Source organism: Echinops telfairi, unplaced genomic scaffold, assembly GCF_000313985.2.
Source record: "Echinops telfairi isolate 266 unplaced genomic scaffold, ASM31398v2 ScPeMD7_7424;HRSCAF=8462, whole genome shotgun sequence".
In the NCBI taxonomy this organism is placed as follows: Eukaryota; Metazoa; Chordata; class Mammalia; order Afrosoricida; family Tenrecidae; genus Echinops; species Echinops telfairi.
Genome location: NW_022111324.1, coordinates 91,938,828 through 91,953,738, shown reverse-complemented (window position 1 = coordinate 91,953,738; position 14,911 = coordinate 91,938,828). Strand labels below are relative to the sequence as shown.

Genomic DNA, 14,911 nt, shown 5'->3' with positions numbered 1-14,911 from the left:
GCCATCCAGCAGAGAAGCAACAAGCCCACATGGAAGAAGCACACCATCCAGTCCGATCATGAGGTGTCATTGGGACCGGGTAACAGGCATCAGAACACCCATAACAAACAAACAAAAACATATTGTTGAGAACGAGGGGGGTCAGAGCAGAGACCCAAAGCCTATCTGTCGACAAATGGGACATCTCGCCACAGAGGGGTCACAGGGAAGGGACGAGTCAACCAGGGAGCATTAAAGCACTGATGAAACACACAATACTCTGATTCTTTGAGGCTTCTTCACCCCCCACTATCATGACCCCAGTGCTGCTTCTCACTTCGGACTAGACCAGAGCATGGTATCCAGGAACAGGAATGGGAATAGTGATACCGGAAAGGTAGGGAAAGGTAGGGAAAGGTAGGGAGAAGAGGGAGAAGAAGGGGGAACCGATCGCAAGGATCAACACATAACCACACACCGCCTCCAGAGGAAAGAACAACAGAAACCATGGGGGAAGGAAGACAGCGGTCAGTAGAGATATGAAAATAATAATAATTTATAATTTATCAAGGGGACATGAGGCTGAGAGGGAGGGGGGAGAGGAGCTTGGGCTCCTTGGGCTCAAGTAGAAGAAAATGTTTTGGAAATGATGACGGCAACATATGTACAAATGTGCTTGATACAATTGATGCATGGATTGTAATAAGAGCTGTAAAAGCCCCCAATAAAAGGATTTATTAAAATTTTAAAAAACAACAATTAAAAAAACCTGGTTGGGTTTAAAACCAGTTGTAACAAGCTCATCATCAACTTTGATTAGGCAAATTAATCTTTTCTGGGACTTTCATTAAAACAAAATTGATTTATAAGTACCTCCAAGGAACCGATTACAAGGAACTATATGTGACCTCCTCCCTGGGGGACAGACAACCGAAAAGTGGGTGAAGGGAGACGTTGGACAGGGCAAGATATGACAAAATACCAATTTAAAAACTACCAAGGGCTCATGAGGGAGGGGGGAGCGGGGAGGGAGGGGAAAAATGAGGACCTAATGTCGGGGGTTTAAGTGGAGAGAAAATGTTTTGAGAATGATGTACAAATGCGCTTTACACAATTGATGTGTATATGGATTGCGATAACAGTTGTATGAGCCCCTAATAAAATGTTTAAAAAATAAATAAATAAAATAAACATGTTGACCCCCATGGGGGAAAAAAAAAGTACCTCCAAGATGTAATATTTCATGCAACATATAAGTTTGATAAATGTTAATCATTCTTCCCTATATAGAAAACATTATGATTAGATGGAAGTTGAAGGAGGACATTCCTTATATTACCTTCATTAATATTTGCACATTATAATGTAACTATAAGATGCAATGGTAAAAGGTTAAACGCGCAGTTGCTGCCCAAAATCTTGGTTCAAACCCACCCAACTGAGCTTTAGCTTCTAAACTACAGAGGCTTTAATGAAGCAGTTTTAATGATTACTTCCAATGTGAGGCTAAAACTCAAAATATATTATGGTCTTAGTAGCTTATCTACTAAAAATAGTTATTTCTAGAACCAATCTTAAATAAAATGATCCACATATTTTAAATGTCTAAAAATCTGTCATGATTTATAATTTTAAAATAAGCAACTACATAAGAAATATCACTTATCATAAAAATTTCACATTAGTGTGAAAAAGTCCAGCTAGTTCTTTCATTTTTTTTAATGACTATTACCTTGAGCTAGTAACTCTTCACCAAGCTGAATCTCTTCAAGGAAGAATTTCTGAACAGCTTCAGCATCTTTAAGATCTGGTAACTGTTTGGAAATAGGTTATTTTGTAATCAGAAATACAATGTTTGGAACTGATACCAAAATTATGTCAAGGAAAAGAACCAATACACAGAAAATCATGACCCACCCAAATCATATATCTCATTCTGAAACACTGATAAAATAATTTTACCAATCATTTTGGAAGGCCTAAAATTTAGTGTCTACATTCAAATGAATGCAAGTGTGGAGGGGAGACGTTTTTATCAATCATTTGATGACTGTGACTATGCCAGTTATATGGCTTGCCTTTTGACAAATCTAATAAAGAGTTTACTTTTATTTAAAACATTAGCTTGTTATTCATGTAAATTTTTCTTCCCTGAACTACAGGATCTAAGTAAAAAAATCTTTTCCAGAAATGGAAGCATCTTTCAATGGCCATCCAGTATACAGCAAGAATTTGCTTATGTTCTTAAATCTAAAAATGCTCTAATGTCTTTTAAGAATGGGTTACTGAAAACATAATGAACACGTTAGATTTCAGAAAGGTAGTATTAGGACAAATTGTTTCATTCCTTTTTCTATTTCAGTATTACCACTTCAAGATAACCAATATTTATTGATTTAATATTTTTGCCCAATTTCCTCCTAAAAGAACCGCTACTTGTATATCATTTGACACTATTTGTGTAAAGCCAGAACAAAAATAATGTGTACAGATGTATTTGTGTGTTTACATGTAGCAGATTTCTGGAGCAACACTGAATCATGAGATTGTATCACCTATTCAGAATATCAATAAACTAAGCAAAACTACCTACCACTCACTGATCCAGTAGCTTGGAATCCAGACAACAGAAATAATTTTTAAAAAGGGGAAAGCTGTATGTACAACAATATTTACTTATACATGCCACAAAACATTATTTATGAAGTAGATAAACCCTATGTAGTCATTAAAAATAATAATGACCACATGATCTATGAAAACATTTATATCTGTATTTACATACTATCCACCCCACTACCATTGTGTCAATTCTGATTCATGGTGACCCTACATAGGTTTCCAAGGCGATAAAGTTTTGAGACCACAAAGCCTCATCTTTTCCCAAGGAAGCAGCTGATGGGTTCAAAGTGTTGACCGCGTTTTTAGCAGCCCAGTGCATAACCACCACACACCACCAGGACAAGTTTATATATTACATTCCACAAGATAAAAATGTCAGGGCAGAAGGATTCTGGTTTACTGGTTATGAATAATGTACTATGACTGAAAATTAATAGCTAATAGTGCTGTGAAAGTTGACAAAAAGAATAATTAATATAATTATTAATTATTAATAATTAATATCCTGTCTTGTTACTTTAAAGCAGTTGAGCGACAATGTCTGAACCTTTCTGTGCAAGTCTTTTAGAGATTGTGATAGTTAGGCTTTAAGACGATAGGGTGGAGTTTAGCCTGTCAATCAGGTTGCTGCTTGATGAACTCATTTGAAGGCACTACCAAGATAAATGACTCTCTGAGGTGCCCCCCGCCCCCTCTTTGTTTCACCTTCCTGCTGGCGAACCACTCTAGATCTGTGCCAGCCTTGTGATGCTTCCACTGCCATTTGATTCACAAGACTTTTTGCCCACTGGCTTATGGTCTTCCTGCTTTTTGCATCAAATATTGTGGCTGCATAAGTCTGCCAAAGGATTTATGGACTAGTATGGGACTTATGGATTTGATCTGGACTGGGCTGGGATGTTTTTCTGATATACAATAACTTCTTGATATAAAGCTCTTTCTTACATGAGTGCCAATGAATTTGTTTCTCACCATCATCTAACTGTTTCTCAAAAACTGCTTGTATACACTGTACAACAAGCTGTCTAGTGTAGCCAACAAAGGGGAATTAATCAAGGATCAGACTCTTAAACTCAGATTATTATTCCTAAAGATTACACTTAAAAATAGATTATTTTATCAACTAGCTTTCTCAAAAAGGCACGTTAAAAGCATACTTTAAATCGTTCTACAAAAAAATTATTTTAAGACTATTACCTTGGAAAGGCCAGCTCTCTCCTTGGCAAGCTTCTGTTTCTTTCGTCCTGTAAGAAGTACACTGTATTTTAATCTTACCATTTTCAAAATGGGAATTAGAAACGAGGAAAGCCTAAATGCTATAGTGGTCATCCCTTCTATCTGCAAATATCTGACTTGCAATCTCTGGTGCCCTAGCGATTTGTCAGGACCCCCAACCTAGGACAATGTGACATTCCTGGGCCAGAGGCTTTCTCCTTTCCCCTGGCACACCAAGATCAGCAAATTAGTGGATGGAGGCAGCTTGGACACCTTTGTCTCTGAGTAATTACGATAAGATCAAGCATCAGATTTCTAGCCTTTATGTCAATAAACCTAATCAGCAATTAAGGCTACTGCTGTTGTTTTTTATTCCTAAAACAAAAGGTTCTCCCATTACTTAATGTTGAAAACTATCTGATGTTCTTCAATGAAAAACCAGAATGAGAATGCTTTCGCAAAATAAAGTGTTTATGGATTTGTGTAAGGGGGGAGTGCAGGTGATGGTTCTCAGAAACACACTTGCAAAACCCACAGCCACAGGGTAGATTACAAGACTATAAATCTTTATGGAGCAGAGAACCTCATATTTCTCCCTTGGATTTAACAACCCATGGTATACCTAGCACCACCAGAATTGCTTATCAGTCTTCAATTCAAACCACCAGATAACAGAAAACTTAACAGGCTCTGAATTCTTATCTAATTGTACACTCCATAGGAAAGGTGTTTACAGTATAAGGGCTATCCCAGCTCTTCAATTTCCAGCAGTGTGACCTTAGACAAGTTACAGTAACCTGTTTGTGAAATTCTTCTATGCAAAACTGGTCTTAAAATAATACTGAGAAAAAAAATACTAAAATGTCTGCTTAGGGTGATGACAAAATTTTGAAAACGATATGGTTGCACAACATTGTGAATGTAATTAACGCCAATAAATCTTATGTACATTTAAAACATTGAATGGATTTTGAGCTCACACTTAATCATACGTCTAATCTAAGAAAAAGTAGTTCTTTTGATGTGGACCTATTTGATTCTTGTCCTCATGAAGAGATCACTGACGCTATGAGGACTATAGCAAAATGTGGTGAAGACACCACATGGTACCTGTCTATCATAAAGAACAGCTTCTGACATCTTAAAACAAGCTGCTATCTAGGTGAAGGGTCAGTTAAGTCCACACAGAAGCAGCACACCAGTCTGTGTGATCCAAGGATTATAAATAATAAAATCCAATACAGGAGCAGGGAACTGTATTAGCGCTTAAATTCTGAGCACTTGGTTTGCAGAACGCTATGGATAACAATGAAAGTCCAAAATCCATTTACAAGGTCCCCCTCCAACTGGATTAAGCCTGAGAAGAATCCCCTTTAACCATTAATCAAGAATGTGAGGGGACTGAATTTATGCAGATATAATTGGGTTAAAATGTAACACCTTATCATTTGCTTTCCCTTTTGACCCATCTAAAATTTGTTCTAGTTTTTATTGTAATCTGCTTTCTTTACAAATGACTTCTTTGTCTTGTTTTGTTACTATGTTGGGATGTTTTTGCCTTTTTTGCTTTTCTTTTTGTAACAGAATAGGTTAATCATAGAAATAGTACATAGACCCCTAATAAAATGATTTTTTTTTTTAAATAACTAAATCAATAGTTTCTTAGGGGAGGTTGGGTGAAAAGGGAGCCAATAAAAAGTACAAGAATGAAGAAAATATTCTATATGAATTACATGTCAATAAAATTTTTTTTAAAAGATTAAAATAGCAAATGCTGTATCTTAACAAATAAAAAAGTTAACTAAATATAATACCTACACTTCACAGTACTGTTGAGAACTGTATAAATTGAGTTAATATAAAGTATTTTGATATGAGCTTTTGTTTTCCTGCCTTTAGCTTGCTTGTTTGTTTTTTGTGTTTGCTGGTTGGTTTGTTACTTGTTGGTGTAGTTGATCCTATGGGATACTGATTGTCATAATAAGACCACTAAAGTACAATTGAGTCATGCATACCCCATGGACAATCCCATGGATTCTGGGCTCCACTTAATTCTAGCCCCAATCCAAGAATACTTAGTTCTGATAACATGGCCCTGCTCGATGTTCATCTTCATGAAATGATCACTAAAGGGTGCTAAAGCAAAGTGTGGTGAAGAAAGTAGATGGTGCCCAGCTCTCAATCAGAATAGTGCCTGAGGTCTTAAATGCTTGTAGTCAAACAAGCAGCCATCTAAGTGAGGAGTCAAGTAAGTCCACATGGAAAAAGCACACCAGCTTGTGTGATCCAAAGATGACAATAACAAAACTCAAATATGAAAAAGTATGAAGTATCTGTGCTTAAATTGCAAACACCTAGTTTGTAGAAGGTTATGGAAGGCAGTGGGAGTCCAAAACCCAAATAATCCAGTCAGATTAAGCCATTAGCAGATCATCTCTAGCCACAGGTAAGGTTTTGGAACAGTTTTATTATTAGATACAGATCTTGATTATATTCAATCAAAGTTGATATTTGCTCAGTTAACCTCCCTCATGACTTAACCTGAAATTGTTCTTGTGCAAGTATTTCGTCCTTGTCGATGACAAAAATTTTTTATCTGGCTTTTAAAATATTGATGGTAGTCTTTTCATTCTTACTCATTATTTGTATTTTTATGTTTATATTACTATTTTTTCTTTACCACTTTTTGGGGTTCTTTTAACAATTCTTTCTGTTGAATTTTTCAGCTCATGAAGCACCAGGGTAGATTTATATACAGATAATAACTGATGCAAGGGTTTATCAGAGATTTGAGGTGAGAAGTGGGACACAAAGGGTGAGGGGATTTTAAGAGCAAACAATGTATAAGGGAAGATGGAGGGGACACTAACTAGAACTGTGATTATGCAACTCACTTTTTTTTAAACGCAACTCATTTTAAAAGCGATTTAATCATGGGGAAAAAAGGAAACGTCCTAAAATTGTGGTAATGATTGTACAATTCTTGATATGACTGAACTATTGACTTATATGATATGTGGATTATGTGTCAATAATACTTTTAAAAGATTAATACAATAAAAAAAGACTAAGATAAATGTATTACTGAGATAACTTGTCTGTAATCATTCACTGAAAGCAGACATGTGGGGGGGGGGAGGTCAGATCCTTGCTGCCAGACTGCTGTCTCATCTCACCACAGGGGTAGGCCTGCTCCCTGCTGCTGGGGACAATGGACAGGCTCCTGTAGGAGTTTTCACCCTACTGATAATGGTTCCTATGGAGACCCAGAGACCACCCCCTCATTGCTGTGTAACCTATAGTGCAACTCCTCCCTGTGACATATGACTCTACCTGTAATTAGTGGGCTGGCATACCCCCAAAAGGTGTATAGGCGTGAGTCAGCAAGATAGAGCTCTGACTTCTCAGACCTCTCTGACTCTCTCTGGCTCCCCTCTCTTCCCCCTCCCTTGTTCCCTTGCCCTCCTTCCCTTCCCCCTCTCTCTACGTGGACCACCAAGCTGGGCTGAGGGAGCAATGCTACCATGTAATGTGTCTGACTGTATTATTGTAATCTCTCTCATGCTCTCGATGAGTTTAATATAATACTTATGTATCTCAACAGTACAATTGTACTTACTGAACTCGTAGAGAGTATTAGCGGTGGGGGCTGGCCCCCACCTTCCCCATGCCATTTTTAATTTAATTCTACAGACATGTTGAAACACATTTTTTTTAATACACCCACGTGAATCAGAAAAGTCTTTTTAAAGTGTCACTTTATTACTGAGGTACACCTGTCCCAATGGTCTTTTCAATAATCAACATACATTTGAAAGCTGGACAAAGCAAAAGGACGGTAGGAAAAAAAAATTAAGTATTTTCAATTAAGAAGTTGTGCTATGCTAAATACCTAACGTAAATGAACCTGGAGAACACTATGAATAAAATAAGTCAAAAGAAAGGTTTACACATGACACTAAACCGGGTGAAGTGAAAGGTAATACACTATAAAGGAAAGGTGTCACTTAAAAAAAAGGAAAGACAGATGTACACAGAGTTACAGATAATACTATTAACATACACAATCCTGCCTTATCTGTAAAAATATGCATTAATCTAGGTAGACAGGAAAGATGAACAGGTGTAGGTTAAAGGGACTACACTAACAACCACACAACCATTTGTATGCACTGTAAACATGTCCATGTATAGAGAAGCAACGATAGATACGGAAGCTTGTCATAACCAAACACCTTAAGGGAATCAGTCACTGGACCTAGGGATTTGGGATCATAATCAAAGGGGACAGCAAGTCCACAAAAACCAAAGTTCTACATCTTAACATCGCAGAGTAGCAAATAGGGTCTTAAAGGCTTGCAAGAAACCATTTAAGGTGCAAATACCAGTCTTTCTGTCAGAAGAAGCATAAAAAAATTAAAGGCATGGAAACAATTAGTCAAAAGGACTAATAGACCACAGGAACCCAGTCTCCAGACAAAATGAAGGCAGGCTATCCCTACTAACCATTCTTAAAGAGGGCCCTAGGCAGACTCCTGGGATAAGAATGTGAAACAAAATTCAAACTAATAAAAGGCCAGACCTACTAGTATGACAGTGGTGGGGAACCCCTGACACTATACCTCTTAAGTCAATCTTCAGGCCTGGAACTGAACAACTCACTTGGCTCAATTATCAGCCAAAGTGATTAACACCAGGGAGGTACACCCTCCTTAGGGTTTTAGGAGATCAGAAGCGCAGCATTTGGTCTAGATCCAAGCTTAGAAAACAAAACTGAATACGAAAGGGGGATTAATGAAAACAGGAAACAAGAGAGCTGTTATACTGTGTGTACTGCAATCAATGCCACAAAACATGTTTAAATGGTGGAAAAATCAATCCACTCTTGCAAATGTTCACTCAAATTAAACTAAAAAAATTTCTAACAAGGAAAAAAAACCCAGCACATCTAAAGCACCGCAAATTTGTAAAATAAAATCTCAGCATTCAATTGAGTAAGCCAGAATTTAAGGAAAATGGCAAGAGTCATCATAAATCGCAAGAGGTTTGTGTTTTGTTTTTAATGAGGCAAGTGTGTAGTTGAACACATGACCGACTAAGACAGCACTGAAACTTTATCCCTTAGGTACTTCTTACATTCCCAGAAAAAACTTAAATTTTTGTTTTACTTTCTTAGGCAATTAACTTGTTACATTACTATTTTCAGATATAACTTATTCTTTATATGTAAAATACCATATCTGAAAATAGTGTACTCAACAATTACACGCTTCCTCCATTGAAGTACTTGCTAATGGAGATGGGGGATTGAAGCATTCAATATAAATTACAACTTAATGAGAGATGACTGACTGTTCCTTGGCAAAGGACATTATGCTTGGTAAAACAGACAGAAAAAAGCAAGAAGACCATCAATAAGATAGATTGACTGAGTGGCTGCAATGATGGACTTGAACATGAGAACAACTGCACAGTTGGTACAGGACCAGGCATCTGTTTCATTCTGCTGTATTGTAGGCAGTGTTTCACGCTGTAGGGTTGCTATGAGTCAGAACTATCTTGAAGACAACTACCAACAACAAAAATAAGCTCTGTGAAAAGGAACAGATGGTTACAGTCTGAAAAACAAGCAAAAGAGTTATAGATGCAATCAGTAAAATCAGGCCTATTTTTAATATTTGCTAAATATCAGTCACAAGGGTGTGAATAGGCATACCTACTGTAAACACACATAATTTTAAAAAATTTAAAGATATTTCTTCTAAGCAAGGCGCTTAATGTTTTTAAGTTATTTAACACCTTATAGGATACTTTTAATAAAGTACTTGTAAGTGCCACTCTAAGTTAGAGGTTAAATTTCATTTCATTTAATGAATTAACTAAATTTCATTTAAAAATTTTTAAATATGCTTTTTTGAGATGTTCCTAAAGTAATCGTCTAAGGAGTTCCAGTGGCACAGTGTTTAAGCACTCAGCCGCAAGACAAAAAAGGTTGGTGGTTTAAATCCACCATCAGCTTCCAAAAAGATTTACAGCCTTAGAAACTTTAGGCAGCATTGTGCCATTCTGTAGGGTTACCACGAGAAAGAATTGGCTTGACAATGGGCTTAGGAATTTCTTCTTCAAAGTGGCTATATGTTCTTGCTAATGAATATACATTTATAAATTTAAAATCTCATGTCAATCCTAAACCTTATTTTTCTTTACAAAATATATCAGGAAAGTTAACAAACTGACTGATTTGAAAAACTGCCCTTGAAGTAAGGAACAAAGGTGGAGAAGTAGTTACTCACTGTGCTAACCACAAAGTCAGGGTTCTCAACTACCAACACAAATTCATTGCTCTGGAGTCAATGCTGACTCAAAGGGACCCCAAAGTGGGTTTCTGATATTGTAATTTTTAACAGGAGTAGAAATCCCAGTTTTCCTCTTATGGAGCTGCTGCTAGTGGTTTCAAACTGCCGACCATGCAGATAACAGGCCAATGTGTAATTACTCACTCCGTAATCAGGGCTCCCTATTCTTTAAAAGAACAAAACTAAAGCTTAAAGAGGTACAATCATTTGCCTACTCAGCTTGAAAGTTAACTGTTAGCACTTAAATACTTATATTCTGGTTACATTTAAAGCTTAGGAAAGAACTATGTATTAAAAACAATTATGAAAATAACATTTCTCAATTATTCAAAAATGTTAATAAACCTTTTATGATTTCTTCAACTAAATAATCTTTCTCGGGATTTTAAATAGTAATTGTTTCCAAAGGTTAACCATACCTTTAGAGAGCTATACATACAGCCCCAGCCAAACTAAAGGGGCGTGGGGGGGAGCTGATCTAAATTTCAGTCACTCACTGCCACGAGGCAATCACAACTCATTGTGACCCTATTGGTCAGGGTAGAACTAACTGCCCATGTAGGTTTCCAAGACTGTGCCTCGTCTTTCTCCTTCTGAATGTCTGGTGGTTTCAAACTGCTAATCCTGAGGTTAGCAGCCCAACTTGTAACCCACTATGCCAACAGGGGTCCTGGTAAAATTCCAGCATAACTGGCTTATTATACCATTATTATACCATTAACTATGGTGGAGCACTCAAGCATCTTTCTTATATTCACAAAAACCCAAAAGACATAGTTCTACCTACTTTTACAGCTAAGAGAAATAAAATTCAAAAAGCTCAAGAAAATGTTAATCAATGGCCACTATAGGCCTGGAAAAATAGGGTTTGAACTTAAAACAATATTCTTTCCATTATACTAATCCTAAATACAATAGTTTACCTATATCCCCCTTTAAGGAGAGCTGAAGTCACACTGCATAAATCAACGTGGTTCACAAAGGGCTCTACGTGTGCAACTAAGCACTTAAAATGTCTTGTAGCTTAAACAGTAATCAAAAAGGATATTAAACAATCAAAAAGGATAATCTCCGCATTTTCTAGGCTTTAGTAATTTACATGTCAATTTCAACTTCAGAAATTGTTTTTGGCTCAGCAACATGGTTGTCCTACATCACAAAATGCTTATTATAGAAACTAATTTACTCTTCTGTATTGTTGCAAGATGTCTTCGAAATTCAAAGCGGATCTCCAGGATTTAGGTGATACTATTTCGCTCTTGCACATCTAACCTTTCATTTAAAATGTCGCAGGTATGAAATAAGAGTGAGCCACAGGTGAGGCCCAGCCTTTTGGACTCTCCTGCCATTTCTGTAGCATTCATTCATTATCTTGGAAGTACAAAGGAAGCTACCAAGAGGGTTTAAGAATGCTGCAATGATGCTCCACAGGATTTGCAAATTTAGAGTCAGGCTAAAATTCGTACAATACAGAAAGGCAACTTTCTATTTTCTAATACAGTTTTTTTTAAAAAGGGCAACGGCTCGAGACCAAGAGTATATAAATTAATATGCAAGCATGGACTGCGTTTACACAGCCAAAACGTTTAGAGGGTAAAAATTCTTCTCGCAAAATGGAGGAAATCGAAAACAGCACGCACTAGAGCCGGACAATTAGTGGGACTAGCGAAGGGGGCCGGCGCCATCGCCTTCCTGGCCCAACCCGGTGCCGCGAACCGTACTTAGGCGCACGCCGAGGGCACCCGGCCGAGCTTCACCAGGTGGTGATGGGACCCCCTTCACCGGTTAGTGCTGGAGCCAGGAGAGGGTGTGAGGCCTAGGGCGAGGGGACCCACTCACGCTCTCGCAGCCTGTTCTTGAAATTGGGGTCACTCCGTCTCTTGCGGTCGAAGTAAATGCAGTACCCGATGAAAAGGGCCCCGCATACGCCGGCGGCAATGGCGCTGTTCCGCCCCACCATTCTTTCCTTGACTCGGGAGTGTTGCCTGTGGGGGATAGGAGGCCTGAAGGAGCCGTGGAGCGGGGCAACCTTCACTCAAACGAAGGACCCAGCTCAAACCTTGCTCCCGGCGGCTGAAAGACACCGCAAGCCCCCACGCGAGCGTCACTTCCGGTTCCGCCGTCGTCCGAAGCCTTGAAGGACGCCGCAAGACCCCACGCTCACGTCACTTCCGGTTATGCCGCCGTCTAAAGCCTTGTGAGGGACGCCGCAAGACCCCACGTGCGCGTCACTTCCGGATCCGCCGTCGTTTGAAACCTTGTTGAGATCGTCCAGTGCAATGCCTGAGGAGAGGGCGCCGGCTCCTCTTCTGCGCCTGTGCACCACCGAACTACCGGGTCCAGGAGCTGGCGCTTTAGGCACCTCAAGATGCAGCCATCCTTTCTTGTCCGGATTCGGTAATTAATGGCGCACGTTTTTCAAGCCAGCTGAGTTTCCGGAAGGAGGCCTCCTGGTGTAATAGGTTATCCATTGGCCTGCTTAACCTCAAGACCACAGATGGAAAACACCAGCTCCTCCGCGGTGGAAAGACGTGGCTTTCTACTACCGTAGAGTTAATCTCAGAAATTTAGTGGGGCGGGGTCGCTGTGAGTGTCGCGGACTGGATGGCAGTGAGTTTGAGTTTTGAGCTTTCAGAGAGTGCTGTGCGTTGTTTTCCTGATGGAAATTTGCCGTCGATAACGGCTTGATCTTGCTTTTAAAGTAAGGTGACCAGACGTCCCGATTTTTGGAAAGAATGCACGACAAGCTAGGGAACGGTGTATTTGGTCCATATAGGCCAAATTTTTAATCAAGAACCCCCCACACACACACCCCACCCCACCCCCCCCCCCGGTCAATGGTGTCCCGCTTTAAATCTGGTCACTTTATTTTAAGGCCAACCTGTGGTTGCTGTTTACATTAAAGTAAATTTGTTTTCAAGGTAGGTCACAATCCAGGAACACCAACATTCAGCGATGGAATCTAAAATTTCCAAGAAAGTTAAATATAGCCTACTTTTATGAGAACAGGATAAAAAGTCATGCTGATTCAGAGCTACCCTATAGGATAGGGTAGAATTGCCCCTGTGAGTTTCCGAGCCCAGTCTCTTCCCTAAAAGAGGTTGGTGGCCTCAACTGCTGACCTTACAGTTAGGAGACCAAAGCTAACCACTTCACCACCAGTACACCTTGGTACTCAGCCTTCCAGAATTGGTTCTTGCTTTAGTTAGCTATTGCTGCTTAACAAATGATGCCAGATTCAGTGATTTAACACCACAAACACTTCCCTCACAATCTCTCAGGGTCGGGAATTCAGGAGTCTTAATTGGGCAGTCCTGCCTCTGGCCCACTCAGGTGATAACAGTCAGAATGATGGCAGTGGCAGAAATCATATAAAGGCTTGACTGTTTTTCTTAGTTGCTGTCAGTCACTTACCATTCATGGTTACTTTGTGTGCGAAGAACTGGACATAGGGTTTTCAAAGTTATTACAAGGTATTTTGGGGTGTGTATGAACCACCAGCATTTTGGCAGTTAAGCACTTAACCATTTATGCCATCCCAAACTAAAAAGAAATCCACTGCTGTCCAATCTGACTCACAGTGAGCCTATACAGTTTCTGAGACCAAATCTTTACCAAAGTACATTGCCTTCTTATCTTTCTCCTGTGGAATGGCTGGTGGGTTTCAACTGCCAGTTTTGTAGTTAGTAGCCCAGCACTTAACCCACACTACTACTAGGGCTCATTGATGCTACCCAAGACACTCTATAAAGACTTGACTACAATTGTCATTGAGTAAATTCAAATCCATAGGCACCCTATAGAATGAGGCAGAACTGTTGCGTGGGTTTCCCAAAGCTATAAGCCTTACATAAAACATCTTTCTCCCCTGGAGTACCTTATTGGTTTCAACCTCCTGCCTACCTTTAATCCAATATTTAACTCATTACACCACCAGGGTTCCCTTAAGGCTTGATTGTTGTTAAATGCTATGGAGCAACAAGCCTTCCCCAAGGAAAAATATTTTTCAATATTTTGTTGAATTCTATTGGCTAGGATTTTGTTGAGATTTTTTGCATCTATGTCCATAAGGAATATTGGTCTGTAGTTTTCAATTGGTAATGTCAGGGCTATACTTGCTCATTAAATGAGCATTGTAGTGTGTTGTCCTTTTAGGTATTCTGGAATAAGTTGAATAAAATTGGTGTAAACTCTTCTCTGAATGCTTCCTTAAGAATTTGCATTAAATTCATCTGATCCTGGACTTTCGGTGTTAGGAATTTTAAAAAGACCTGATCTATTTTTTCTTGTTAAGGCAGCGGTTCTCAACCTGTGGATCGCAACCCATTTGGGAGTCGAACGACCCTTTCACAGGGATTGCCTAAGACCATCAGAAAACACATTTCCAATGGCCTTAGGCACCAAGACAACGATCTATCTCTCTCCAGGTAGGTCTGCCCACATACTGTTACCCATGTTACACCATGCTTCAAGACAAAATTTCATTTGTATTTAGAAATAAATATTTCACAATATATAATTACATATTGTTTTGTGATTAATCACTATGCTTTATGTTCAATTTGTAACAATGAAAATACATCCTACATATCATGATTCATAACAGTAGCAAAATTAGTTATGAAGTAGCAATAAAAATAATTTTATAGGCCTGTCTGGATAGGACAGGCTGGATGAACAATCTGGAGGAGAAAACAACGGGACTGACAGTTCCGGGGGGACATGGGAGAGGGGGAGGA

At 39.0% G+C, this 14,911-nt stretch overlaps 1 protein-coding gene and 1 non-coding gene across 2 annotated transcripts in view; both read right to left on the bottom strand.

Annotated features, from left to right (window-relative positions):
* Positions 1 to 12,257, bottom strand: part of TOMM20 (translocase of outer mitochondrial membrane 20) — a 17,945-nt gene extending 5,688 nt beyond the window's left edge. Inside the window, exons 1-3 of the mRNA XM_004712182.2 lie at positions 12,012 to 12,257; positions 3,799 to 3,845; positions 1,712 to 1,793 (exon numbers count right to left, since the gene is read on the bottom strand). Of these exons, the coding sequence (XP_004712239.1) occupies positions 1,712 to 1,793; positions 3,799 to 3,845; positions 12,012 to 12,132 (250 nt within the window). The 5' untranslated portion in view covers positions 12,133 to 12,257. The remainder of the gene's footprint in view (positions 1 to 1,711; positions 1,794 to 3,798; positions 3,846 to 12,011) is intronic.
* Positions 11,455 to 11,587, bottom strand: LOC115872457. Its single transcript, XR_004047857.1, has one exon. It is a non-coding gene; the product is annotated as a small nucleolar RNA SNORA14 (small nucleolar RNA).
* Positions 12,258 to 14,911: the final 2,654 nt, after the last annotated feature.